This window comes from Martes martes, assembly GCF_963455335.1.
Source record: "Martes martes genome assembly, chromosome: 5".
Lineage (NCBI taxonomy): Eukaryota > Metazoa > Chordata > Mammalia > Carnivora > Mustelidae > Martes > Martes martes.
In genome coordinates this window covers 157,422,599-157,448,194 of record NC_137892.1, presented here as the reverse complement: position 1 = coordinate 157,448,194, position 25,596 = coordinate 157,422,599, and the positions used below count along the sequence as shown (strand labels likewise).

Genomic DNA, 25,596 nt, shown 5'->3' with positions numbered 1-25,596 from the left:
CGCCAGCCAAGTATGGAAGCTTCTGGAGAATCACAGATTCTGGATAATGCTTCGACACAGCACTGCTATGTGCAGGCCCCTTCCTCACCGCCGGCCACATGACTCTAGGGAGCAGATCCTGGGGGGGTGAAGAGTGGCAGGCCAGGTCGGAGCCGCACAAGTAGCAAGCCCGGAGCTGGAATGGACCCTGGCAGCCTGCGCCCTTCGTCACACCCTGCAGGCCTTTCCTGGCTTGGACCTTCCGGGAAACGGAGAGCGTCATCGCCCCTCAGAGAAACACAGAGTGAGGGCCAAGGGCAGGCTCTGGTTACTATGCCCCCCAGGAGAGGGAGAGGAGGAGTTTGACATTCAAAGGCTCTGCACAACGGCTTCCTGCCTATGGGGTGAAGGGTGGGGGGGAAGCCTCCTGCGTGGCGGCCTTTGCCAGGTAAGGAGGATTGGGGAGGTAGCTGATTTGTTCTCCTGCGGCTGGGGCATCCCCTCGGTGTCAGGGTGCCCAGCTGTAAGCGGGTCACTGACAGCTTTCTCTGTCGCACTCAGGAGCAGGCTGGAAAGATCCACAGCTGCAAGTCGGGCCGGGGGACAAGCAGGCTTCTCCTGGGGCTGCTCACGACTCAGCCTCGCTTCTGACCCTGAAGCACTGGCTGCAGGAGCCGCCACATGACCGGCAGGTGTGCGCCACTCTCGTTCTTACCGGAGAAGAGCGACCGACATGTTACTGGCAGGTCTCACCTCCCGGACTTAGAGACAGGACAGCTGTGTTATTTTAAGGCTCTAAGTTTCTTGTGCTGTGCCTACAGCAGCCACAGGAAAGCGATGCAGTGACAGATGTAGGCCACAGGTGTCCCCATAAGCCCCCACTCACCGTCCCCTGCACACAGGCCACACAAAGCGGGCCTTGGCCTCTGCCTTGTTCCTTGCAGGAAGGCTCCCGGGAAAGGAAACACACCTGCCCTCGTTCAGCCCAGCCCTGAGGTTCTGGTCGTCTGTAAACAACAGTGAGCCCCACTGGACTCACTCAGCTAACTGTGACTAGTGCTTTGTACTTGGATGTAACAGTAACTAACACAGCACTCGACACAATTGTGAGTGCTCCCTACATAAACGGGAAGACTTCCTACGCTGGGAAGCGGAAAGCATTCCCCAAATCACCAAAGAATGCACGCGGCATCGTGTGGAATGGACAGAGCACAGGCAAGACGAAACCAAGTACGGAAGAATGAAAAATCTGAACTATGTTTTAGAAATGCTGCATTCCACCCTTTGGAACTTTTGGAACTTTTTGGAAAAAATGCAGTGACTAGAAGGGTCTTTTTTTTTTTTTTCTTTTTTTCTTTTTGGAAAAAATGCAGTGACTAGAAGGGTCTTTTTTTTTTTTTTTCTTTTTTTCTTGGTATGTCGGGAGCAAAAGCCGACTTTCCCGTACTCTGTAAGCATTAGTCAGTGACTAGATGGAGGGCACTGGGACCGTGCTTAGCAAATCCGTGACTGAATGGTTACTACAATAAAAGACACATTAGTCGTCCACTGCTGGCCAGAGAGTGGCATAGACATCCTGAAAACCTTCCTGCGGGAGACAATTTAGGGAGAATTATCACCCACAACCTTTTAAATGCATCCTTAACTCAAGTTTGAATGATTAATGTAACAGAGAATTTAATGTTCCTGAAGTTACTGAAAAAAGTAATCTGTTTTCCGTTTCACTTTAACTAAACACAATTGTGTTTACATTTCCACTTGACTCAGTTCTGGAAGGAACAGAAAGTCTACTTTTGAAAGGGAACCATATGTAAAGTTAGTAATGTGCAGAGCTACCACATATTAGACTTACAAGAACTTTACTGACATATGGTTTTGGCTCCCCTGGGAAATGGAGGGGAATGGGGCAGCAGAATGTATTTAACAGACTTCATCCACGTTGTCACCACACACGCCCAAAGACAGGCAGGAATGAGTAACAGCGCGGCTCAAAGTTACGTTCCCCACACTGCTGAGGCATCCCGGTCCTGCTATTTGATGGAACAGAACCTCACTGGCAAATTCTCACTTTGCTAATCCGTATTTGCAATAACGCTCATAAAACAAGCCGTCTCAGTCCATTTCTCCAAGGATGCTTTGTAGTGGAGAGGCGTGGAGGGGTCTCAAGTCGTTAAGACATCATGACTTTTACTGAGAGCCCCATGACAGTGCCCTGTGGGGTGAGGGAGAGCCTCCGGCCCTTTAGCTCAAGCTGGTACTCAAGGTGGTGGCCCGGGCCACATCAGGGAGTTACTCAGTTTTCCTCTGCCTCTCCTATGAAGACAGGAGGCCCACATGTTACTAGACTTCTGTTTTTCTCTGGTTAATCTGCCACGAGTCTAGAAGGGTAGCGGGAAACACCCGTCCACTGCAATACCCAGCACCCATTAGTTACTACTTCCACCACTAACATGCTACCTGAACTGGCTGAGAGCCCCTTGTGGCACTAGTACACACTGGAGAGGGCTCAGAAGTAGAGGGACGTGGCAGATCCCATAGGCTCTGGGGGATGTGAGAGACACTGAGTGCAGCAGAGTCTGCCCGTCCCTCTTCTTCTGCTCCTACCCCGCGCCCCATGTGTGTGCGTGCTTTCTTTCAAATAAATAAAATCTTAAAGAAAAAAAAGACTCAGCCCAGAAGCAAGGAGAAGAGAGGCACATAGGTGAGGTTAAGTGTGGTAATAAGGCAATGGGATGCTGTGGGAATGCACAGGAGGGCACCTGGCTCAGATAGCAGGAAGGCGAAAACACCAAAGGATATGAAGATGGTTATGAGAGAGCATTTTATTGTTTCCAATCGAGGATTTAAACACAAGTCTTCGTTGCCCAGCTTAAGCACTTAATGAAAGGGTTCCCGACGTTTTTAAGGCTGTTACTTTGATTTATGAACTGTGCTCTTGGCTACCTTTGATAGATTACTCTTTATTATAGCGGGTTGTTGTTTTTCGGTTTATTTTTTAATAACATCTACTCTGCAGAACTGCCTCCTCTCTGGCCATGCCAGAGTCAGTACGGACACCCTGAGCTTTCTTGCTGGAGCCTCTATGATACAGGAGAATGCACTGAGGGGCACTGCCGGGAAGCAAAATGCTTCAAGCAGCAAAGGGGCCTCTTTCTAACCTGTACCCCTGGGCCAGGATGCCAGGCCCTTCCTCCAACTCTGGCCAAGAGTGACTGGTCTTGGAAAATGCAGGATAACAGTGACAGATCCCTATGTAGCATCTGTTTGACTGGGGCCCCAAAGGCTAAGGGGCCTGTACTGAAGTCACTTGAGGAGTTTACCTGTGGGATTAAACGCCCTTTTGGGGCTGGTCCTGATGGATGGGAGGAACGGAGATGAAGAAGTGGCAAAGGCAGGCCTGTCCTGAGCCCTTCCCAGAGGAAGGTCAGCTGGACCAACCCTCCCATTTGGAAGAATAGCAACACTGAGCCCGAGCGAAGAGACGGGCCTCAAAACTTAGAACCCAAGTTCATTGCTCACCAGCACAAATAAGTTGGTTCCTTGATCCTCAGGGCATAAGTAAGCTATTTAATCTGTAATTCACAAAGCCTAGCCGTTACAATTCAAAGACAATCAGGGTCCTTTATGAAGTTTCTCCCAAGGAGCTAATATGCACAGTTTATATCTCTGATCTTAAAAATCTCATCTGGATATCCATCGCACGTGGATGTGTCTCTCCATGCAATCTAATTACGGCGACTTTGATTTGGTATCGCTCCAACAGACAACAGCCAGGGACAGGGGAGTCATGGGCAGACTCCTGCCACGTAGTCCAAGGCCCTGGAGTGTGACTAGAGGTGTTTCCTCCTGCCGGACAGCCCAGGTCAGCGGGCAGCTGGGTGTGGATCAATAGCAGTAGAACCAAAGGTCAGAGTTATCTTTAAAAGAAATCCCTTTGAGCTTCTCTCTCCCTTTTTTATAACTAAAGCAACGCAGAGGGCCCCGGAGCTTATTCTCCAGCACGGCAGAGCTGTCTTCGGAAATCCCATGCCCTGCCAGCCCCTCACAGGCCGCCGGTCAGCCATTCTTCTTCCCTGTGCCACTCACTCACTCTTGCGGACAGCCTCCTTCACCGCGGAAAAAAAATACCACCGACTCTGGAATGCGACTAATTTAAAAGCTGCTTTGTTGTCCCTGTTGAGGCAGAGTTAGGGCCCTGTGGTGGGGAGGGCAGAGGGAGATGGGGCCCTCCTGTGTAACAAGAAGGGGCACGGACGGCCCCCAAAGCAGCCATGTTTCCACAGGGCTTCTGCCCCTGGAAGACCGACGGTAACACTAACGGTGCAACTAAGACCCTTGAAAGAAGCCCACGCACCGAGTGACTCACATTTCTGCGACGGGTGGCCTTTGCTTCCCCGCCGGGGTCCTTCCACCTGGATGGACTGTCACGGCAAAGGAGCGGAGGAACAGACATCACCGCGCTCGTACAGAGTAAAGAACGAACGGGAACCGCGCTCAGAAAGGAGGCGGTCCGAGCCGAAAGCCTGCTTAGATTCGGATACATTTTTGTTTTTAAGAAAAATGGCTCTTTCCTGGATTTAACTTCCTTGGCTCAGAAGTTTAGGACTTGGGGGGAGGGGGAAGCTCACGGAAAAAACACTTAAGAGAAAGCTGAATGCGAAGGAAAGTCAAGCGAGGGGGGGGAACGTCACAGCGAGTGATTAATGATAAAAATTATTTGCGCTCCTCCGGGTCTTCTGTCGGTACGAAACGCTGTCAGCCTACAATCCGTCATCCCCACGACGCTATAAACACGGACTTTCCACCGTCGCGGCTACTCGTTCCCCTAAGACATCTGCCAACCAGAGCGCGCGCTCGGCGCAAACTTTCGGGGAAGTTGGGCACGCGGGCGGCTTCACGTCGTTCCGATCCGCACGCAGCTCCCGCAGGCTGGCGAGGCTGCGGACCCTGCGCGCCCGGGGTCCCGGCAGCGCGGGCCGAGCTGGTCCGCACAGCCCCCGAGCGGCCCCCAGAGCCCGCCGCCCCCTCCACGCCCCGCGCCCCGCGCCCGCGCCCGCGGGTTCGAGCCCGCCCTCGCGCCCCGCGGCAGGACAGAAAGTGGGAACGAGTCAGTACCGGCGGGCGGGTGTCCGGCTTTCGTCTCTAGCTTCCCCTCGGGAGGCGAAGACATGATGCGACCGCGTGTCCGAGGGGCCGGGACGGCGACGACGGAGACAGCGGGCGAGCGGGCCAGCGGGCCGGGCGAGTGGAGCGCGCGAGCGGGAGCGCCGGACAAGCGGAGAGGCGCGCGCGGGAGGCGACGGGGCCGCGCTCGGAGGCGGTGACTGCGGCCGCCGGGAGGGGGCGCGGCCGGCGCGCGCCGACGTGGCGCGGCCCGCCCACCCGCGGCTGCGCGTTGTCGTCACCGCGCCTGGCCCCGCCCCGCCGGCTCTCGGCGCTTGCAGTGTGCTGAGCTTGCGCAGTGGGCAGCGCCACGTTGGAAGCGGTGTCCTGGGGCGCGGGAGGAGGAAGGAGGGCGAGGGCTGTGTGAGGGCTGTGTGTTTGTGGTGAAGGAGGCGGGGCTGGTACTGGCAAGGGTTGTCGGCGGAGGTTGAAATGGCCCGGCGGGAGGGTGGCACCTTCCCCCAGCCGCGTTCTACCAGCCCGCCTGCTGGACGGTGTCGGCGGTGGGGCGCCCTCGGGGGCAGGTGTCGGTGATCTGGCGACCGGCCCGTCTGCCAGATGCCTGCGTCCAGCTCACGCTTGGAGCGACTAATCACGTGCAGAAGTGAGACCCCAGATGGCACCGACCAGGAGTCTCAAGATTGCAGGGATTTGTTAAAAGACGCTGCAAATGGGACTTTGAGAAAGACAGCGCTGTGAAGCCAGGGACCTGCACAGAGTTCTTGGACTGTTAGCGTCCGTGCCTCCTGGGTGCCGTCTTCTTGTTGGGATGGATCTCTTGATTCTGTCCAGAGCTGATCCCTCGCTCTCCTGTCCTGGTTCGAATCCTTCCCGCCTTTTCAAGTGCTTTGCAATGAACAGATCTCCCCTCCCGCACCATCAATCCCGCCTTGCTAAGTTAGCGTTCAGACATGCCCGGTGTCTTTAGAGACGGAAACACCACCACCTCTCTTGCCTCTACATCTACTTTTGACGATACACCTGATCAAAGAGGTTGAGCACCTCACCCCCTCTTATCCCTCAGCCCAGTCCATCTGGTGATCCCCCAGCTGCCAAGAGGCTGCCGCCAAACGGAGAAGTTTCTTTTGTCCGGGTTGCTTCTGGCCTGCATGCTGCCCAGTCCAGTGGCTGCTCTCTCACTCTCATCCTTCTTGGCCTCTCCGCAGCACTTGACCTAGACGACCCTCCACCTCCTTAGCTTTAGGGATGCTACATCCCTTCCTTGACGTTCAGTGTTCTGGCTGGTGGTTGGCTGCTAACTCTGTGGGTGTGTTGGCTTCTCTTCTAGATTGTAAACATTTGGGTATTCTAAGGCTCAGCACCAGCCTTCTTTGGATTTTTCTTCAGTGGTCCCCCGCAGGCCCATGGGTATGACCGTCACCCATATGCTTATGAATACCAAATCTGTCTCCCTGACCTCTGGATGTCTAACACAGCACTGCCCAACTCCGCATCGCAGCACGCATAGAAGGGCACGTTCTGCCCCTGTGTCCGAGGCTTTCTCCCCGCGTTTCAACAGCATTAATAGCAAGATAGCTGTTGGCCAGATGACAGTCATGATATACTTGTCATTCCCTTACATTCATTCACATCAAAACTCACAGACAGGTGTCAGCAGCTTAGAAGAAAATCTGAAATAAATAGCAGAGCACTCTTTTTAAGACATGCTGCATCACTAACATGCTTAGTGGAACAGAGTGAGAAAATCCACGGACACTACTGATTTGGATTCTGAATGGAAAGGCCCTTTGAGGATACCTTACCAATTAATTGTGTGAATATTTTCTTTTTTATGTATGTAATGAGTGCTATATCGTTTAAAACTCATGTTTTAATAAGTCTAAAGGAACCATTTCTAAGAAGTATACCATTCCTAGGTTTGAAACATTTTGTTACAGTTTAATTGGCAGCATTTTTCCCTTAGTGATATATAAGGTTGCACGTTGAGAGTGATGACATTTTCTCTCCTGTGACATGTGGCGTTCCTAGGGAATCCTTGGGTAAAAGAAGGAGCCTTCTGAGAAGGAAGTCAAGCTACCCGTGGGCCTTGCTGGCCCCACTGGGCTGCTCTGAGGCCTCAGAGGATCCATTTCTTTGCCTAAGGCCTGTTCTGGGTCTACACTGATTGGAACACTCTGGTATAATCATCAGGTCTAGTTTTACTTGTTCAAAGCAGAATTCCTGATTCACCCACCTACTGCATAATACTTTCCCACCTAGAATAGCACCAAGACTGCAGTGTGGGGTAACTCCCTAATCAATAGCATTGCTATTGAAGAAGGTGTGGCTGTGTAAGCAACTTGGCTTGGGAAAACCACCCGTGCTTCCCAGCCTCCCTTGCAGCTGGGAGTCGGGGGCAAATTCTGCCACTGGAATGTAAGTGAGAGTTTGTTGGGAGATTTCTGGCAAAATTTTGCATGCTTGAGGGGCACCTGGGTGGTTCAGTTGGTTGAGTGTCTAACTCTTGATTTCGGCTTAGGTCACAATCTCAGGGTCTTAGGATCGAACCCTGGGTCAGACTATGTACTCAGGACAGAGTCTGCTTGAGATTCTCTCTCTCTCTGGCCCCCCTTAAAACAAATAAAATCTTTAAAAAAATTTTTTTTGCGTGCTTGATATGCAGACTACCTCTCATTGACTTCACTGTTCATATTGCCTTGAGTTGAGACAGAACGTGGAAGGCAGAGGAACCATATTGCAAGCAGGAGACAAATAAAGCTCTGCACGCCAAATGACGATCAGAGGCGTGTGGCACGTGGGATGTGAGGTCCCATGGAGGCTCTGCAGAGCAATGGACCCCACTTCTAGACTATTCTGTTGTGTGGAAAACAAACCCCTATTAGATCAAGTCTCCTTGGTTGGTGTCTTTAGATGTAGCCAAATGCAGTCCCCAACACACATGGTCTCCCAGGCCCTACATGATGGGGGCCATGCCCACCTCTAGGAGCTCGTGTCTCTTGCCCCCTGTCTCTGGCCACCGTGGCCTTTCTGGTACTCCTTTAGTGTGCCAAGCCAATACTTCCCTCTGGGGTCTTACCATTAGCTGTTCCCTCCACCAGGAACTACCTCTCCCAGATCCTTGCACAACTCGCTCCTTATTTGGAGTCAGCTTTTCTGTAGAGTCTACCCTGCCCACCAGATCTGAAGAAGCCAGCCCAGGTACTCGACTCTCAACCCTTGTGATCACAGCACTTTGTCCTCATCCAAAATTCCTCTTCCATCTTCTGGGCATTAGCTCTCTGTCTCTCCTGACTATAACACCGGTTAAGCATCAGCCCCACGTGGGAAGAGACCTTGTCCACTTTGCCCACTGCATGGGCAGCATCTAAAACCAAAAAGCATTCAGTGTGTGTTCTCCCGCATAATTCCAGAGCCTGGATATGTTTAATTTCTCTCAGCTGTTGCCAAAATGAAGAGCAGCAAATTAGGATCATGCAGAGAATGAAAATATACCTAGTATGTAGGGTACCATCAATACAGATGGCCACATATCCTTTCTAACATTCACTTCCACCGTGCACATGTTTGTGGATGCACATGTGTATGTGCATGTGTATGTGTACGTGTGGGTGTGTTAAGCCCCACCGGTCCCAGATGCTGAGGAAAAATGCCAGGTGACACCCATGGGAAGGTTCCCATGTCACCATGCACACCCAGGAATTATTAGAATTGCCAAGTGACTAATCTTATTTGAAGCTCACTCTAATTCTGAGAACAAGGCAGTTTCACTTATTTTACCAAGAAAAAGAGAAGTAAACAAAAGGGAGAAGGAAGGATTGTTGGGTTGATATGGGACACAACACTTGAGTGTGTGCTGGGACCAAAAGCTGGCTTTTCAAAGTCCCAATCCCATTTTCTCCCACTGTTGGCTGCCTTTAAATAGAGCATTGGAGCTGTTTTCCCTTCTTCTTTAAGTAGACTTGTTGGATCCCAGACGGTGCTGAAAAAAATGATGCTGAATGTGAGATACTTCTGAATGTGAATACTTAAGCACTGGGAAAAGTATTCAAGGAAGGAACAGAAAGTTCACATCCTCTCCTCCATGTATGTATGTTGTACTCTGGGCCACAGCACTGAAACTCTCTGAGCCTATCTCCTCATCTGCAGGATACATCAGAGATGTGAACTCTCACGTCCCCATTTCCTGATGTGAATTCAGAATTAAGTGCTGCCTACAAGCTGCATCGCTCTTTGTGGTCACATTAAGTGCCCACAAGATCCTGAGACCCAAGGGCTTCTCTGTCCTCACTGATGGAGAAACCCAGCCTGTGAAAGTCCAAGCACAGGGACCCGTGGCAGGTGTGGGGAGACCTGAGAGAACCCTGTGCTTGTTGCCGTCCTGTTCTGTAAACCGTAACATACTGCTGCATGTAGTGTTACTACTGCAAAGGGAGTTTTCATTAGCACTCAGGAAATACACAAATTGTCCTGGGGAGTATTGAAGGAACCCCACCTATCAATCAGTTTGATGAATGTTCCCTCCTTATTCCAGACTGGCCCATAAGTTCTGTCTTCTTGTGGTCTTTGTCTGACGGATGAGGATTTTTATGACTCACTATACAGAATTGCTCTTCCGTTGTTGATTTTGCTCAGAAAGGGAGGGCAGTCTTCTTGACTTTGTAACATCCAAGAGATTTCTTATTATATTATGGAAGTTTTGTTTTTTTTTAGGATTTTATTTATTTATTTGACAGAGAGAGATCACAAGTAGGCAGAGAGACAGGCAGAGGGAGAGAGGGAAGCAGGCTCCCTGCTGAGCAGAGAGCCCGATGTGGGACTCAATCCCAGGACCCTGAGATCATGACTTGAGCCCAAGGCAGAGGCTTAAATCACTGAGCCACCCAGGTGCCCCTATTATGGAGTTTTTAAAGAATATTAGTTTAAAGATAATTTATGTGACACCCACACATACATGTACAGTACTTGAGGAGAATATGCATATCCTAGAGACAAATAAAAATAATAGAATATCATGTGTCTCACACACACGCACACCCCCCCCCCCCCCACACACACACGGGAATCCTTTGGGATTTCATTGGGCTATGACTTGTCAGTCAGTCACAGGATAATCTAGAAGCACTTTGGGGCATTTTTCAAAAGTAATTCAATAGCCAATAAAGGACATGGAGGTCAATTTTGGTCACATGGGAGGTTACCCTTTTGCTAAGGATATTTGGAGGAAAAATAACCAGCCTGAATCTTGGCAACATATTCTTCTTATCTGTATTTGGAAGTGAGAGATAGAAAAGACAAAAAGATGAGAAGGCTACGGCCACGAATGCTGATTTCCCATGGAACACAGATGCTGTAGGAGCTGTTTATGAGAAATGTGTTTTAGTGGAGAGACATGGGGCGGGGGCAGGGATAATTTCGTTTCTGACTCTTTCACGGAGTCATGATTTGACCTTGTGCAAAGCTACTTCCACATTCTGGGATTATTGTTCCACGGTGGAGGCAATAATACGAATCTTACTCGGGGATTCAAAGAGTTATTCAATATTAGTCTTAGCATTTATCGCCTTAAATAAAATTCTTACAAGGGTGTATGAATTTCTCTACATATAAAAAATAAACATGACAAAGATCAAGAATGAAGAGGCTTTTAGCAAGATAAAATCATCTCAAGGGAGTCTGAAATTGAAGAACGACATATATTGCTTAGTTTCTTCTCTCTCCTTCCTTCCTTCCCTCCTTCTTTTTCTTAATCTATCCAGGATTCAGTGGTACTAGGACATCATTTGACCCTTTTCCCATTAAAAAAATTCAGAAATTTCTTCAAAGGTGAGTATGTCATTTGTAGAAAGCTAAAGTGAAGGACAAACGGGACATTGAGGGGCTGTTTCTGCCTTTCAGCCATGAGCCTCTGCTCAGACTTTCCACGTGGGATCAGCCTGGGAAGGGGAATCTGCAGGTGGTGGAGGGCTGGACTCAGGGCGACCAGACCAAGGTTTGAGACCCAGCCTGATCACACCGATGTTTGACACTGGGGAAATGCCATCCTCTCTGAGTCTTGATGCCTCCCTCCTCTTAAGAAATGGGAGTAATAATGCACCCTTCTAGAAGTTTTACAAGAAGTGTATATGATAGCATGTTGAAGTTGCTGGGTAAAGTTTAAGGAACTAAATACAAGGCTACCCAAAGCACCCTACTTGTTAGAGATTTTAGAGAAATGGCAAAACACACATGACAGAACATGATGAATATTCAAGGTATACATGCGCAAGATAGAACATGATGGGAGAAATACTCTGGAACAATACGAGGTTCCTACTGGTTTGTGGATGAGTAGGAATGGTGGTAACGAGCTGGTTTCAAGGGATAGGGGACATGGAGTTGATCTTGGCGGGTTGAGCAGAATGCCTTTTCAGGCGGCAGGAGGCAGGAGGGCCTACCATGTGGAGGAAGAACAGAGGAGAAGCTTGGTGGTGGGAGGCAGCGGCCCACGTGCCCAAAACAGTGATTCCCCCAGTGTGACTTGAGGGCGGGATGGGCATGGGAAGGTAACGGAAGACCAGGAGGTCCTGGATTAAGGTCTGGCTGAAGAGAAGACAGTGGAATTCTCATCTCTGTTTCTTGCATTCAGTCTCCTGCAGTATCACATCTTGTAGCCTCTGGAACGCTTCCTCGTACATTCAAAAGGGAATGAAATTGCAAAAAAGCATAAAGCATTTCAGTATCATAAAAACCAAAACAAAACAAAACAGTTTTGACCTCACAGTTCCTCTGAATAGGTATAGGGAGCCTCCAGAGGTCCCTGGTCCACATTTTGAAGTTTGCTGTTTGAAATCATTGTTTAGACAAATATTGATTTAAGAGTAAGGATAAAAAAGCATTTGGGTTAAAAAGAAAAGCCAACCACCACTCTGTCGTTAGTGGGGACGTCAGCCCTACAACAGGCTTGCACTGCAATGCCACCTGGCATCCCCCAGGGGTGGTCCGGATCAGCAGGTGGACACTCAGGGGTTTCCTCTTCTGGCCTGATTCGCAGGTGCTGGGCCAGCCAGGTCAGATGGGAAGGTGGTGGGGATCGGCTTCCTGAATGACAGACGGAGCCCCCACTGTCTGGGCTTCCCTGCTTACCGCAGCTGTTTCCAGATCCACAAAGCCCGCCTGCTGTGCCGCTTGCCTTCGAAAAGGCAGTTTGAGCAATCTTAGAATGTTGATAGTCTTATAGACACGAGTTTTCAAAAAAGCTGTTTGCACCGGCTTTTCAAAAGACGGAGACAGATAACATTGTACCAGTATGATGTTGATTTGATACATTTATATATTCCAATATGATCACCATCTTAGCATTAGCTAACATCTCTATCAGGTCACATAATTATCCTTTTTTTGTGTGCAGTGGGAACACTTAAGACCTAGTCTCTTAGCGACATGAGATTTACAATATAATATTATTGACTATAATCGCAGTGCTATGCACTAGCTCTCCAGAATGTATTTGTCTACTAGTTGCAAGTTTGTACTCCAAAACATCTCCCCAATTCCTCCAACCCCCAGCTCCTGGTAACCACCAATCCACTCTCTGTTTCTATGATTCATTTCTTTTAGGTTCCACATATAAGTGATATCACACAGTGTTTGTCTTTGGGTGATTTATCTCCCATAGCATAATGCCCACAAGAACCATCCCATTCACAACAACATCCAAAACAATAAAAGACTCCAGGGCAAATCTAACTAAGGAAGTGAAAGTTCTGTACGATGAAATCTACAAGACTTTGACAAAAGAAATTAAAGACACTTGGATGTCTGGGTGGCTCAGTGGGTTAAGCGTCTGCCTTCGGCTCAGGTTGTGATTCCGGGGTCCTGGGATCGAGCCCCCCATCGGGCTCCCTTCTTGGTGGGGAGCCTGCTTCTCCCTCTCCCGCTCCCCCAGCTTGTGCCTGCTCTCTCTGTCAAATAAATAAATAAAATCTTAAAAAAAAAAACCCAGAAATTAAGGACACAAACAAATGAAAAGATAGCCCATATTCATAGATTGGAAGAATTACTATAATCGAAATGTCCCCCAGCATCCACCCACAATCCAGAGCTATCTACAGACTGCATGCAATCCCTGTCAAAATTCAAACGGCATTTCTCACAGAAACAGAAAAAACAACTGACAGGTTTTTAAGTGAGGAATGGCAAATGATCTCAAGAGCCTGGTGGCTGTTTCTTTCCCTTCAAAGCTGCGTGTTGTGACTTACTTCAGCAGGCGTAGATGTTTTGACAACTACATAGTAGATGGGGGACTTTCATGTGAGAATCACTTTTTATGAATACATTTTAAAAAATAAAATTAGGGGCAGCCTAATTTTGCTTAACAGTGGCTCAGCCATTAAGCGTCTGCCTTTGGCTCAGGTCATGATCCCAGGGTCATGGGATCGAGCCCCGCATTGGGCTCCCTGCTCGGTGGGAAGCCTTCTTCTCCCTCTCCACTCCCCCCTCCCATGTATGTTCCCTCTCTTGTTGTCTCTCTCTCTCTGTCAAATAAAGAAATAAAGTCTCTAAAATAAATAAATAAAATTAATATACTTTAGAAAACCTACATGACAGAGCAGTGTCCAAAGGAGAAAGCACGTCACCACTTCTCAATAATCCTGTCAGCCTTCGCGTGTGCCACATTTGACATCTGGCTTCCAGAGAAAAATAGATCAGGATTCTTCTGAACTCCCTCATTAGGTACACTGTCCCTCAATTTATGTTTGTCTAATGCTTCTCTCATTGTTAAATAGGGGTTATGGGTTTTTAGAAGGAATACCGTAGAAGTGAGGTGCCACTTTTGTCACATAATTTCAAAGGCACGTGTTATCCCTGTGACTTACCACAGCTGATGTTAGCCCGGATTACGTTGTGGATAGAAAGGGCTTTATGTATGGTTATTTTATGGTTTTAAGTTAATTTCTTGGTGATTTCAGCTCTTAGGAATCAGTGTGAACAGGGGCTGTTTTTTGCATCGTAACCTTCAAGTGATGAACCTGTATCAATAAACAAATGCACGTCCGTGATTCTGGAAGATACCTTTGGCCGCTTCTGTCTTTCTCTCTTGCTTGCTCGCTTGCTAGTGAGAGGGACTGTTTTATTCTCTCTCACTCTTCTGAAGTTAGAGATGGCAGGTAATTTCCCTAACACTCTTAAAGCCTATTTCCCTGCTGAAATTACCTGGGTTTCTTTTTTTTTTTTTTTTTTAAAGATTTTATTTATTTATTTGTCAGAGAGAGAGAGAGCGTGAGCGAGCATAGGCAGACAGAGTGGCAGAGGGAGAAGCAGGCTCCCCGCGGGGCAAGGAGCCCGGCGCGGGACCTGATCCCAGGATGCCGGGACCATGACCCGAGCCGAAGGCAGCTGCCCAACCAACTGAGCCACCCAGGTGTCCCACCTGGGTTTCTTTTTAAGTCATCTTTCTTCTCAATGAAATGATTTAAGAAAATTGATCAATTCTTTCGTTCAGGCTCAAGTATCTGACTTTGCAGGCTGAAGCAGGCTGTAAATCAGGATTTCGGCGGGCGTCCCGCTTCTCCCCATGTTTTCAGAAAAGCCAGTTCTGCTCTTGCTCGATTTTTAGGAAAAGCTCCGAGCTTGGGAAATACAACTGCGATTAATCCAGATAAGAACGAACCTCAAGTCCATCCTTCTGGCGTGGAGGGACCCTCTGGGGCACCATTCAGACCTTTTTACTGACATAAATTAACAAACTGCCTTTGACCGTGGAAAAGATAAAAGAAAATACACGAGTTTCAGTAGCTCGGTTAAGACTTACAGCATAACTACTCATCCTCTTAACAGAGCCACAGCATGTTTGGGTACAGAAACGCTACCCTTGGGCTATTCCTTGAGGGTCCCTGGAAAAGGTGGTGACGTCACACCCACGAATAGCAGAGGGTAACACGCCGGACTGGGCTTGGGTGCGTTTGGCTTATTTTTTGCTCCTCGTCAGCTGAGGATGTGATTCTCCCTTCCTCCCCTCGGCTCTCCCCTCCTCTCCTCAGGGAAACCTAGTCTGAATGGTTACTGGAACGTTTGTGGAATATGGTGGAGCTCATGGGATTAGGGAGAGGCTGCCAGTGGCTTCGGGAAGGAGGCACAGCAGGGGAGCTCCAGACCCTCCGAGGGTGACCTTCTCTTTGGTCTGCTGTCGGAGGACGACTCCGTGCGAGGGTGCATTTTGTGTGTTGACTTGGCGAGGCACCGCACCCAGATAGTTGGTCAAACGTGATTCTAGATGTTTCTGTGAAGGTGGTTTTTCATTTTATTTTATCTTATTAAAAAGATTTTATTTATTTGAGAGAGAGAGCAGAGAGAGCGAGCGAGCACAGGAGTGGGGGTGGGGAGAAGGGCAGAGCTAGAGGGAGAAGCAGACTCCCCAATGAGCAGGAAGCCCGGACATGGGGCTCGATCCCAGGACTCCAATATCATGACCTGAGCTGAAGGCAGACAGTTAACCAGATGAGCCACCCAGGATCCCCTGAAGGTGTTTTTTTAGAGGAGACTAACATTTAACTCAGTAAACTGTGAGTAAAGCAGATGGGTGGGCCTCATCCAACTAGTTGAAGGCTTTAGTAGAAAAAAGATTGGCCTCCCAGGAAGAAGAGATAATTTTGCCAACAGACCACCTTCCAACTCAAACTGCCACTCATCCCTGGGTCTCTAGCCTGCTGGCCTATCCTGCAGATTTTGGACTCGCCAGCTGCCATGACTGCACGTGCCAGTTCCTTAAAATAAATCTCTGCCTCTCTTTCTGTTTCTCTCTGTCTCGATCTATCGTCTATCTATCTATCCATCTATCTATCATTTATCCATGGAGAGACAGTGAGACCTCCTACTAGTTCTGTTTCTCTGGAGAACCTTGACTCATACCCTGAGCTACCACTGTTTTATTTTCCATCTCCATTTGAGATCTGATTCAGAGAACAGGAAACATCCTTAGGTCTCAAGCTACTTTAATTCAGGTGCTATGTTTTCAAAGACCTTCCCGGGTGTTGTTAAATAAGGTGAAGGGGATAGGGCATTTCCAATGAGGAGCCCTGTTAACTGACTAACCAGGCTGAGAAGAATTTAAGTAGCATTAGGTTTGATTATGCCTTGCTACCTCTCGTAAAATGTTACTGATCCTCTCTGACAGGTTTTTCCTGGAATTTGATGTCAAGAGATAGGAACAATCCTGTTTTCCCTGGTTTATTCATTGTGACTGTAACCCTTTAGCCCCATGCCTTCCGTAACAGCAAGAATTGCATCAGGTTCTAAAGCTACCGCTCGCTGGGTGTAGCATTATTACGCTGCAAAATGACCTCACTGGCCTTGTATCAGTTTAACCAACCACCATAGAATATAGGTATCTTACAGAAATTCTCCTGCTTGTCAGAAGATTCTCAGACCCTGGGGTCTAATGTTTCTTCCTTGCACATTTACAAATTGCACATAAATTCAAAGCACTGCCTCTAATGGGTTCTTTACACAACAAGAAGTCTCACTCTCCCTCCCTTTCTCCCTCCCCTCCTCCCCACCGTCTCCCCTTGTTTTTACCTTGTTGCTTACCTCTGATACTGAAGTCTGTCCCATCTCATCAAACCTAACGTTCACTGCAGGCTCTATCTATCAACTTCCCTAGGCGCTCTGCTTTTATCCCAGTCTCCCTGGGCTTCATTTCCAACTTCTCCAACTTTCACTGAGGTGGCTGGAGAACCGAGTGTTCCTTGAGACTCTGGGAGCAAGCTGGGTCTGCTGAGGTAGCTGAGAGACAGAAAGGAGCCCTGTCCTTATCATCAACGCATGTGTTGATCCTGGGAGACATATCCTTCCTAGGGTCCCTGTCCTGTTCCTACCATCCCAGGGGAAGCACCGTTGGCTACCAGGCTCTGAGGGTCAATCTAGAAATCTCAAGACTAGGAAGTGATGTATTGCTTGTGTAGACTTGATTTCACTCAACAACTATTTTTTTTAAAGATTTTATTTATTTATTTGACACAGAGAAAGAGATCACAAGTAGGCAGAGAGGCAGGCAGAGAGAGAGAGAGAGGGAAGCAGGCTCCCCGCTGAGCAAAGAGCCCAATGAGGGGCTCGATCCCAGGACCCTGAGATCATGACCTGAGCCGAAGGCAGAGGCTTAACCCACTGAGCCATTCAGGCGCCTCTCAACAACCATTTTTGAGGCCCTACCCGATACCAGGTACTTTTCTAGAAATTGGAGATAAGGTCTCAGCTTTCTCAGAGCTTACACTGTAGTCTATTAGAGGCTGAAATTGTGCATAGCGACAAGGAACAGAGTTAAGGTTCCACGTTCTCCTCTAAAATAGGCTGAAATGCGGAACAACTCTCCAATTTCTGAAGCTTTGCAATGTCAATATCCTGGGCTGTTTCTGAACAAATATTTCATAGAGGTCCTTGGGACACATTTTAAAAGACAAAATTCAGGTGTCATATCATTTCTGGTTCTCTGTTCCTCTCTGGGTAATATCCTTCAGGAAGAAACGTGGGGTGGGAGAGATTGTCTTTGTACACCCCTTACCCCTTTCAGGCATTGTTTTTGCCCTGGGATCTAGGGCACCTCTGATGGTAGGAGTCCTTCATTCTCTGGAGCAGGGATGGGCCAGCTGTGGCCAGCAGATCAACCCCGGTCCACCAGCTGTTTCATAAATTAAGTTTTACTGAAACAAAACCACCTGCATTCATCTGTGTACCGTCTATGGCCGCTTTCCTGCTACAGTGGCAAAGTTCAGATACAGTCTGGCTTGCAAAGCCTAAATATTCATTATTTGGCTCTTTCAGAAGGTCTGCAGACTCCTTCTCTAGAGCAGTGGTTCCCAAAGTGTGGTCCCTGTTCCAGAGGCACGGGCATCACCCGAAGCCTTGTAAAGAAATGCATGTTCACATGCCTCGCCCCCCCTGCAAAATGTACTCAGTCAGAGACTTGGCTGGGGCCCAGCAACCTGTGCTTTAGCGAGCCTCCCAGGGCATCCTGATTTGAGCTAAAGCTTGAGAATCACCCAACATATGATTTTCCCTTATGATTTTAAGGAGCCATACATAACCTACCGGTTAGTCAAAGTCCGGCAGCAGTTTCCACATTCCTGATCTCTCCCTATTTTTTCATGGGATCACTTAGGAAGGGAGCATCACACACTGAGATGCATTGGCTGAGGCATTTTAAGAGAAGCCATATCTAATGGCATTATGATTAAGAACGGTGTTCACGGCACAAAGGAGCATTAACTGAGTTTGTAACACTGGGGGGGGGGGGGCTAATATTTAGCTCATTGATTTATGAACATCCCATCAATGTTCCTTTTAAAATTAAATCTCTTTAAATTAATTTTTGATCGCTGTTGAGCAGAAGATGCTGACTGATTGTTGGTAGCAGCGCATGGTGATTATCGTCCCAGGGGGACAGACTGCTGTGCCAGGCCCAGGAAGGGCATGCAGATGCCGCCCCTTCTTCCCCAGGGTACCAATACCCGGTGGTGCTGCTGACTCTTGCCCACTCTCGCCCTCCTCTAAAGAGGAAAAAACCCTGAGCCAGGGGCACATGGAGTTTAAATGTTTGGGATTTCTGAAGTGCACGGACAATGATGAAATAGAAGGTAAGTGCTGGGAGCCCTCAGCCCGTTGTTCGGCATTTCTCTAGGAACATGAATCAATTACAGGCAGAAAAAATGTCATCCAACTCCCTTGAACTCGTGGCTGGTCTGGCTCTGGTTTCCAGATGCTCAGACTTGAAGAACCATCCTGAGGAAGGCTCTTCCTCCGTCTTCCCTTCAGAGTCAGAAATTATGTGTATGAGCTTTTCCTTCCATTTAGATGATCTGTATCCGCCTAACAGATGGGATGTTCATGGCCAGCCCCATGTTCTTTTGTTGTGTCATTAAACAAAAGAAATGAATGGAAGTGCTGTTCCAGGTGATTAGTAGAAGTTCATTAAGACGGTTAAAGAAACCTCCAGTCTCACCCCATTGACTCAACAGCCGCACACTACTAATATTCTAGATGACAAGAGAGTTTGCAGGTCATACATTCTCTACCTGGATGGTGATTGCCTATATGGACTCAGTATTATTTGCATGTGTTTATGATGAAGCATTTCATACATGTGTCACCTGAATGCCTTTGTCAGAAATAGTAACATGTTAGTTCTACTGCATTTTTGTTGCCAATTTCTGTTTTGTTCTCAAATAGACCACAGGCTATTTTCTACTGCACACTTGGCAAACTACAACCTGTGAGTAAAATTTTGTCTGGTGTCTGTTGTGTGAATAAAGTTTTATCAGAACACAGCCTTGCCCGTTTGTTTGCAAACTGCTTAATGCCACTTTTGTGCTATAATGGCAAGGTTGAGTGGCTGTGACAGAGGTCATAGGGCCTTCTAAGCCAAAAAATATTTACTGTCTGATCCTTTGCAGTAAGTTTGCTGACCCTATAGAGTGCAGGGGGAAAAAAAAAGTAGAAGCAAAGAGATTTGCCACCCGGTAAATATTTTGATAATGGACTGCTTTAGGATTTTCCATGGTTTATTTATTTATTTTTTTAAATTTATTTTTATTAGAGAGACAGAGATCACAAGTAGGCAGAGAGGCAGGCAGAGAGAGAGGAAGGGAAGCAGGCTCCCCGCTGAGCAGAGAGCCCGATGCGGGGCTCGATCCCAGGACCCTGGGATCATGACCTGAGCCGAAGGCAGAGGCTTAACCCACTGAGCCACCCAGGTGCCCCCCCCCATGGTTTATTTTTAAGCCTTTATTTCTTTTGTGTTTAGAAATATAACACAGATAGATCCTTTGAGGGAGTGCCATCTTTCCTACCTGTGACATGGTGATATGAGCTGTAAAGAAGAGTTTATGGTAGAATGTAGGAAGACATTGTCCCAGGGGCCATGCTGAAACTCTTCTTTGGGTCAGAATATGGGAGGCAGCTTCCCGGATAACGCCCCGTCCCCTCCTCCTTGCGGTCGTGTCCTTGTGTAAGCACACTTCCTTGACTGTGGCTGGATCTGATGACTGCTTCTAGGACAGAATGTGGCAGAAGGGGTGGATGTTGTTTCTGAGATCAGATCCTGAAAAGACCGTGACTTCTGTTTCTCATTCTCTCGCTCTCCTGGTTTGCTTACCGCTGGGACAGCCGGCCCGGGAAGCAGTCCTGTGAGGAGACCCGTGGGCAAGAGACTGGGCCCTGCCGACAACCACAGGAGTGAACCGGAAGCTGAATCCGGGCCCCCACCCCCGACGAGGGCCCAGCCCCGGCCCGCAGCTTGCCTGTAGCCTCCTGAGAGACGCTGAGCGGCCGGAACCCAGCTACGCCGCCTCGGATCCCCACCCACAGAGACGGTGAGATAACACATGCTTGTTGTTTGAAGCCACTACATTTTGGGGGTAATTTGTGACGCAGCTATAGGTACCTATTACTGGGAAAGAAACACCAGAGCTGAATTAGGAAATGATACAACTTTGGGCGGATGTAACTTTTTCAGTCTGCTTTATTTAAGTTAAATGACATTGGAAAACATTACACAGGTGTTCTGAAGACAAGATTCACGGCAGCCGTACTCCCAGTTTCGAAGAGGAGAACCACATTATTGATGTCATAAAAAATCTCATGGAGACAGAAGACAAGGGAAGTCTGGCATCGATGAGGGCAACCGTGAGCAGTGAAGATGAAGAGTGTCAGTTATCAGATGGTTTCACTGATTCGTGGAACATAACAAATAACATGGAGGACATGGGGAGATGGAGAGAAGGGAGTTGAGGGAAATTGGAAGGGGAGGTGAACCATGAGAGACTATGGACTCTGAAAAACAACCCGAGGGTTTTGAAGGGGCAGGGGGTGGGAGGTTGGGGGAGCCTGGTGGTGGGTATTAAGGAGGGCACGGATTGCATGGAGCACTGGGTGTGGTTCAAAAACAATGAATCCTGTTATGCAGAAAAGCAATTAAAAAAAAAAAAGAGTTACAGCAGATCAGGGGCTTACAGCATCCAACCTCATCAGCCGGGAAAGCCGGTGGGAAGCCCCTCATTAGCTGTGGGAACTCCCCCCACCCCCCATCCCGCCCCACCAGAGATAGCCGGGCTAGAGTCTCGATTGAGAACCTGGTTGGAACATCTTCCCCTCGGGTGAGACTTCCAACTGATCATCTCCTGACCATCTGCGTGTGGGTCTTTTTTATAGTGCAAATGACAGGGTCTGAAGTTAAACAATTGTGTGCTGACGTGCAGTTTGGAGCGAGCTGCCTTTCTATGTTATCACGCCTTGACATCTTCAAGGACGATGGGTTAGGTGTGTTTGCTTTCCCTCCCGGATTCCATTCCTCCAGGCTGGGCTGGAGCCAGAGGGGACGGAGGGCGAGATTTACAGCTCTTGGCATCCAGATCAGAAGGGCCATTCGTGACCCGGAGGCCAGCTAATGTCAACTAACCAGGCTCCCGAGGTCCCTCCTGTAGCGCGAGTCTCACGGACAACATGCTTTAGCCTGGCTGCCTACGTGCAGGTCAGCTGGTCGGTTATGCGGGACACATCGCAGAAACCCCCCACCCGTACGATACAGCAGGTAAATTAGTGCTCTTTCCAAGTGTACTACTATTTTCCATGAGTTCAGATGTCCCCATCTAGTAGCCTCCGTGTCGTGGTGTAGGTTAGCCTGCTGCTCTGGGGCCGGGCAGGACGTGCAGGCGGGTGTCCACCGATCTTTACGCCCAGAGCTGATGCCATAGCTCCCATAGCTGATGCGAAAATGGTCTCAATGTATCCGAACTGGCCAATATGTATCTAAACCAAGACGCCAGAAAAGTCGGTTTGTACTGAGCTGCTAGTTCCTTCTTTGAACATGAACCTATGGCCTATCACAAATACAATCTGGACTTGGTAAGAATCTGCACTTGGACCTGTAGGCATGCTGCGGGCCAGCCTGGGCGCTCTGGCCGCTCCCAGGACCCGTCGCGGTCCGGCAGAGGAGGGGTGAGCGGCCGGCGCTGACCGCCTGTGGCTGCCCGGGCTGGTCCTGCTCGGGCTGGTCCTGCTGGGTCTGGTCCTGCTGGGTCTGGTCCTGCTCCGCGGCTGCCCTGGGGCCCCGAGGCTGCTCTGGGTCGGGTGGCAGTGGCGTCGGGGGATGCCGGAAACCTGCCAGAGGGAACTGTGACCGGGGCAGAGGCAGGACCGCTGCTGTGGCTACTTGGGTCTGGATGGAAGCCAATTTGGGCAAAGACAAATCCACTGGACTTGTATTCTTTACCTTTTCTCATGTACATTTGTGGACTCTGGAAATGAGGCTCCTTTCTGAATATGGACATATGCTTAGGACACAGGCGTGGACACATGGATGCACACACACCTGTGGGCACACACACCTTCCCTTGTCATGCTTTGCCTCTTGTGGATGGCAGACAGAGCTGAAGAAAACTTTGAGGCTTGTCCAGCCGGAGGCTCTAAACCAAGCCTCCGCTGGCTGTACCTTGGGCCTATTTTCCAAAATGAAGCTTTGGGGTCCTGTCTGGATCTAATGGAATCGAAGTGTCTGGTGGTGGGGCCCAGGAGTCTGTATTTATAACACAATACTGTTATATTGTATAACAATGTAACAATACTGGTCATACCCCCTCCCCTGTTCACTCCCCACCCCTTTCTCCTGTTGGGTGTGTGGGGACCTGTTTTGGTTTCCTGGCCCCTCAGTAACAAAGAACTGCAGACCAAGGGCTTAAACCACAGACATTTATTGCCTCCCAGTTCCGGAGGCTGGAAGTCTGCAGCGGGAAGGGAGAGTCTGCTCCAGGCTGCTCTCTGTGGCCGGTCAAAGGCCATCTTCTCCCTACGTCTCTGCAAGCCCGTCTTCCATTTACGTGTGTCTGTGTCCACATTTCCCTTTTGATAAGGGCACGTGTCGTATTTGATTGGGCAGCCTCATGAACTTAGTTTAATCAAATTACTTCTGTAAAGACCCTGTCTCCAAATAAAGTCCTAGTCTGAAATACCGATGGTTAGAGCTCCAACATATCCTTTCCCCGGAGACACAATTCGACCCATAACAGTACCCCTTCCCATAACAGATGACTATGTTGTGAGCGTCCCATGATACTAACACGATCAGAGCTAATGTTTCAGGGTACTTACGATCTATGCTAAGTGCTTTACATATACTATTTATTTATTTATATAAATTCAATTAGCCAACATACTCATTAACCATCATTAGTTTCAGATGTAGGGTTCAATAATTTATCAGTTGTGTATAACACCCAGTATTTAATCTTAAGCTTCACGGCAAACTTTGAAGATGTTGTTATGTTTCCCAGTTTGGAGACAATGAAACTGAGGCTTCCGGAAATTACAGAAACTAGCTAACTTGCCCAAGGCCCCACCAGTAGCAGAAGGCAGTGGAGGAATGATGCCAAACTCCATGCTTTTTTCTGCTGTATATTCGGTTGTCAGAGGTTCTAACTGTTGTGCAAGTCTTTGCTTTGAGACAGTATTTGCTCCCCTATGCCCTTGGTCTAATTCCTTTGTCTTTTTGGGGGGGCAGATTGACAGTATTTCTCTTCTTTTTCAGAAGCCTGTAGAGGGTTTCTAGGCCCTTCCAAGAGTTCACTATTGCAGGGTACACACCCTTGTTCTTTCCGGGGTGACACACCCCGAGTCCTCTGACCACGGTGGCTGCATCTCCTTGGACCTCTCCGGTTTGCTGATGCACCTTCAAGTGTTGTCCGCAGTGTAGACTGGAACTGGGTTTGGACACAGTCCTACTCCAAATGTTGGTTCATGCTCATTGTACACAAAAATCTCCCAGCTACATGGGTTTAGTGTCTTATCAAGACAGATGACATGCTGTTTCTGTCCCTTCTGTGCAAGTGTATCAGAACAGGGGCGAAGCACGCATTGTAAGCCAGAACTCGATGCCCACTTCCTATCAGCTGAAAGAGTACGTTCCCACTCTCTAGACCAGGGCAAAGTTAGAAACCAAGGTGCGCAAGCCCTAGGGCTTGGGACAGAGCAAAGGCCCTACTGTTAGGACCCTTCCCCACGTTTCCAACTCACGGGGCTGTGCCAACATCAAGCATCCCCCCCTTAGATAGGCCTCTCATGGCGAGCAAGCCCGCAGCGGGGCTTGGTCAATGGCTGGTTTTCTCCCTCCCCTCCATGACTGCAAGTCTCCTGTGTACCTGAAACCAGGAAGGACTTTCCTTTTCTCCATCTTACTGTTTTACTTTAGCTTATGCAGTTGCCCTTTAGATAACTTCAGAGTTTGAGAGATGGTCATTGTCCCAGACTCGTGGTTTCCTATCCTAAACGACTGAAGATGAGGGGGACAGAGACTCTGGGCTCCAGCCCTTTTCTGTCCCTGGCTCCCCTTTGCTCCTGCTAAGGCCAAGGAAAGACCAAAGAGCCATCCCGTTGGACTAAGATAAGATAACAAGTCATTGCTCCTGCTGAGACAGAAGAAAAAGACCAGATGCCTGCCCTGTTTGAATAAGAGAAGAAAAAGAAACCATCCTGGGGGTGATTTAACACTCTCCTGAGACACCTCCACAAACATTATATTGCCACATGAAAGGGCCATTCGGCCTTGAGAGACTGGTTAAGCATGAAAACACCCCGTTATCACCCCCCATTACCCATAACCATAAAAACTCACTCCTAACCCTGTTGGGTGCTCAGCCTTTGGGAAGGAATCCTGCTGAGCCCGCTGGCATTAATAAAGCCAAGTTTTCCCTGATGTCCCGTGTGGCGCTTGAGTTTCCTTGGTCGCTTCAGATTTTCCGCAACAAAGAGGTTGACATCACCACATTGATTGTGGCCGTACAGCCTGGCTGGTCTCCGTGTTTATTATGGAACAGGTGCCTGACTGCTAAGTCCTCCCCACCTCCCTCACCGACAGGGATGGGCTCTGGTTCCAGGCATTGTTCTAGATCCTGGGGATCCTCGGGTTGAACAAGACAGACAAGGTTCCTTCTCTCAGGGATGTTCTAATGGTGGGTCACCTGGTGACAAGCAAGAAAACCAATGAAGTATGCTCAGGTTGTGATAACAGCAGTGTTGAAAGTAGACAGGACAACAAGGTGTGTGCACACGTGCATGTGTGTGTGCACGTGTGTGTATCTGCATGTGCATGTGTGTGTGCATGAGCCTCCTCCTCCCAGGTTCCTCCAATACTAATCTTTCCAGTTTCTGGCTTATGTACCCTTAGCAGAGCTACATTCTCTTGACATACCTTTATGTCAGCACTGGGTCACCTATGTCACCTTCCATCATTTGCCAGGTAGAGATGTGCAAAGTAAATTTTGAATTTACCCCAATTGCGGAATTAGAAGTAATTAAGTATGCACTCAGCCGATTGAAAATTACAAGTGGTTCTTGCCAGTGCTCTTGTTGAGTTGTGCGTGATTGTGGACACCGGGTATGAAATGACCTGTTTGAAAACATGTCTGTCATGTGAGTGTCAGTGGAAGCAAAGTGGGGCCCGGAGAAGCTGGGGCGTTGAGCAAGGGGCCCTCC

The 25,596-nt window shown here is 48.7% G+C and overlaps 1 protein-coding gene across 1 annotated transcript in view; it reads right to left on the bottom strand.

Moving 5' to 3' along the window:
* Positions 1–5,292, bottom strand: part of DAP (death associated protein) — a 66,395-nt gene extending 61,103 nt beyond the window's left edge. Inside the window, exon 1 of the mRNA XM_080803444.1 lies at positions 5,095–5,292. Within this exon, the coding sequence (XP_080659570.1) occupies positions 5,095–5,149 (55 nt within the window). The 5' untranslated portion in view covers positions 5,150–5,292. The remainder of the gene's footprint in view (positions 1–5,094) is intronic.
* Between the last annotated feature and the right edge of the window lie 20,304 nt (positions 5,293–25,596).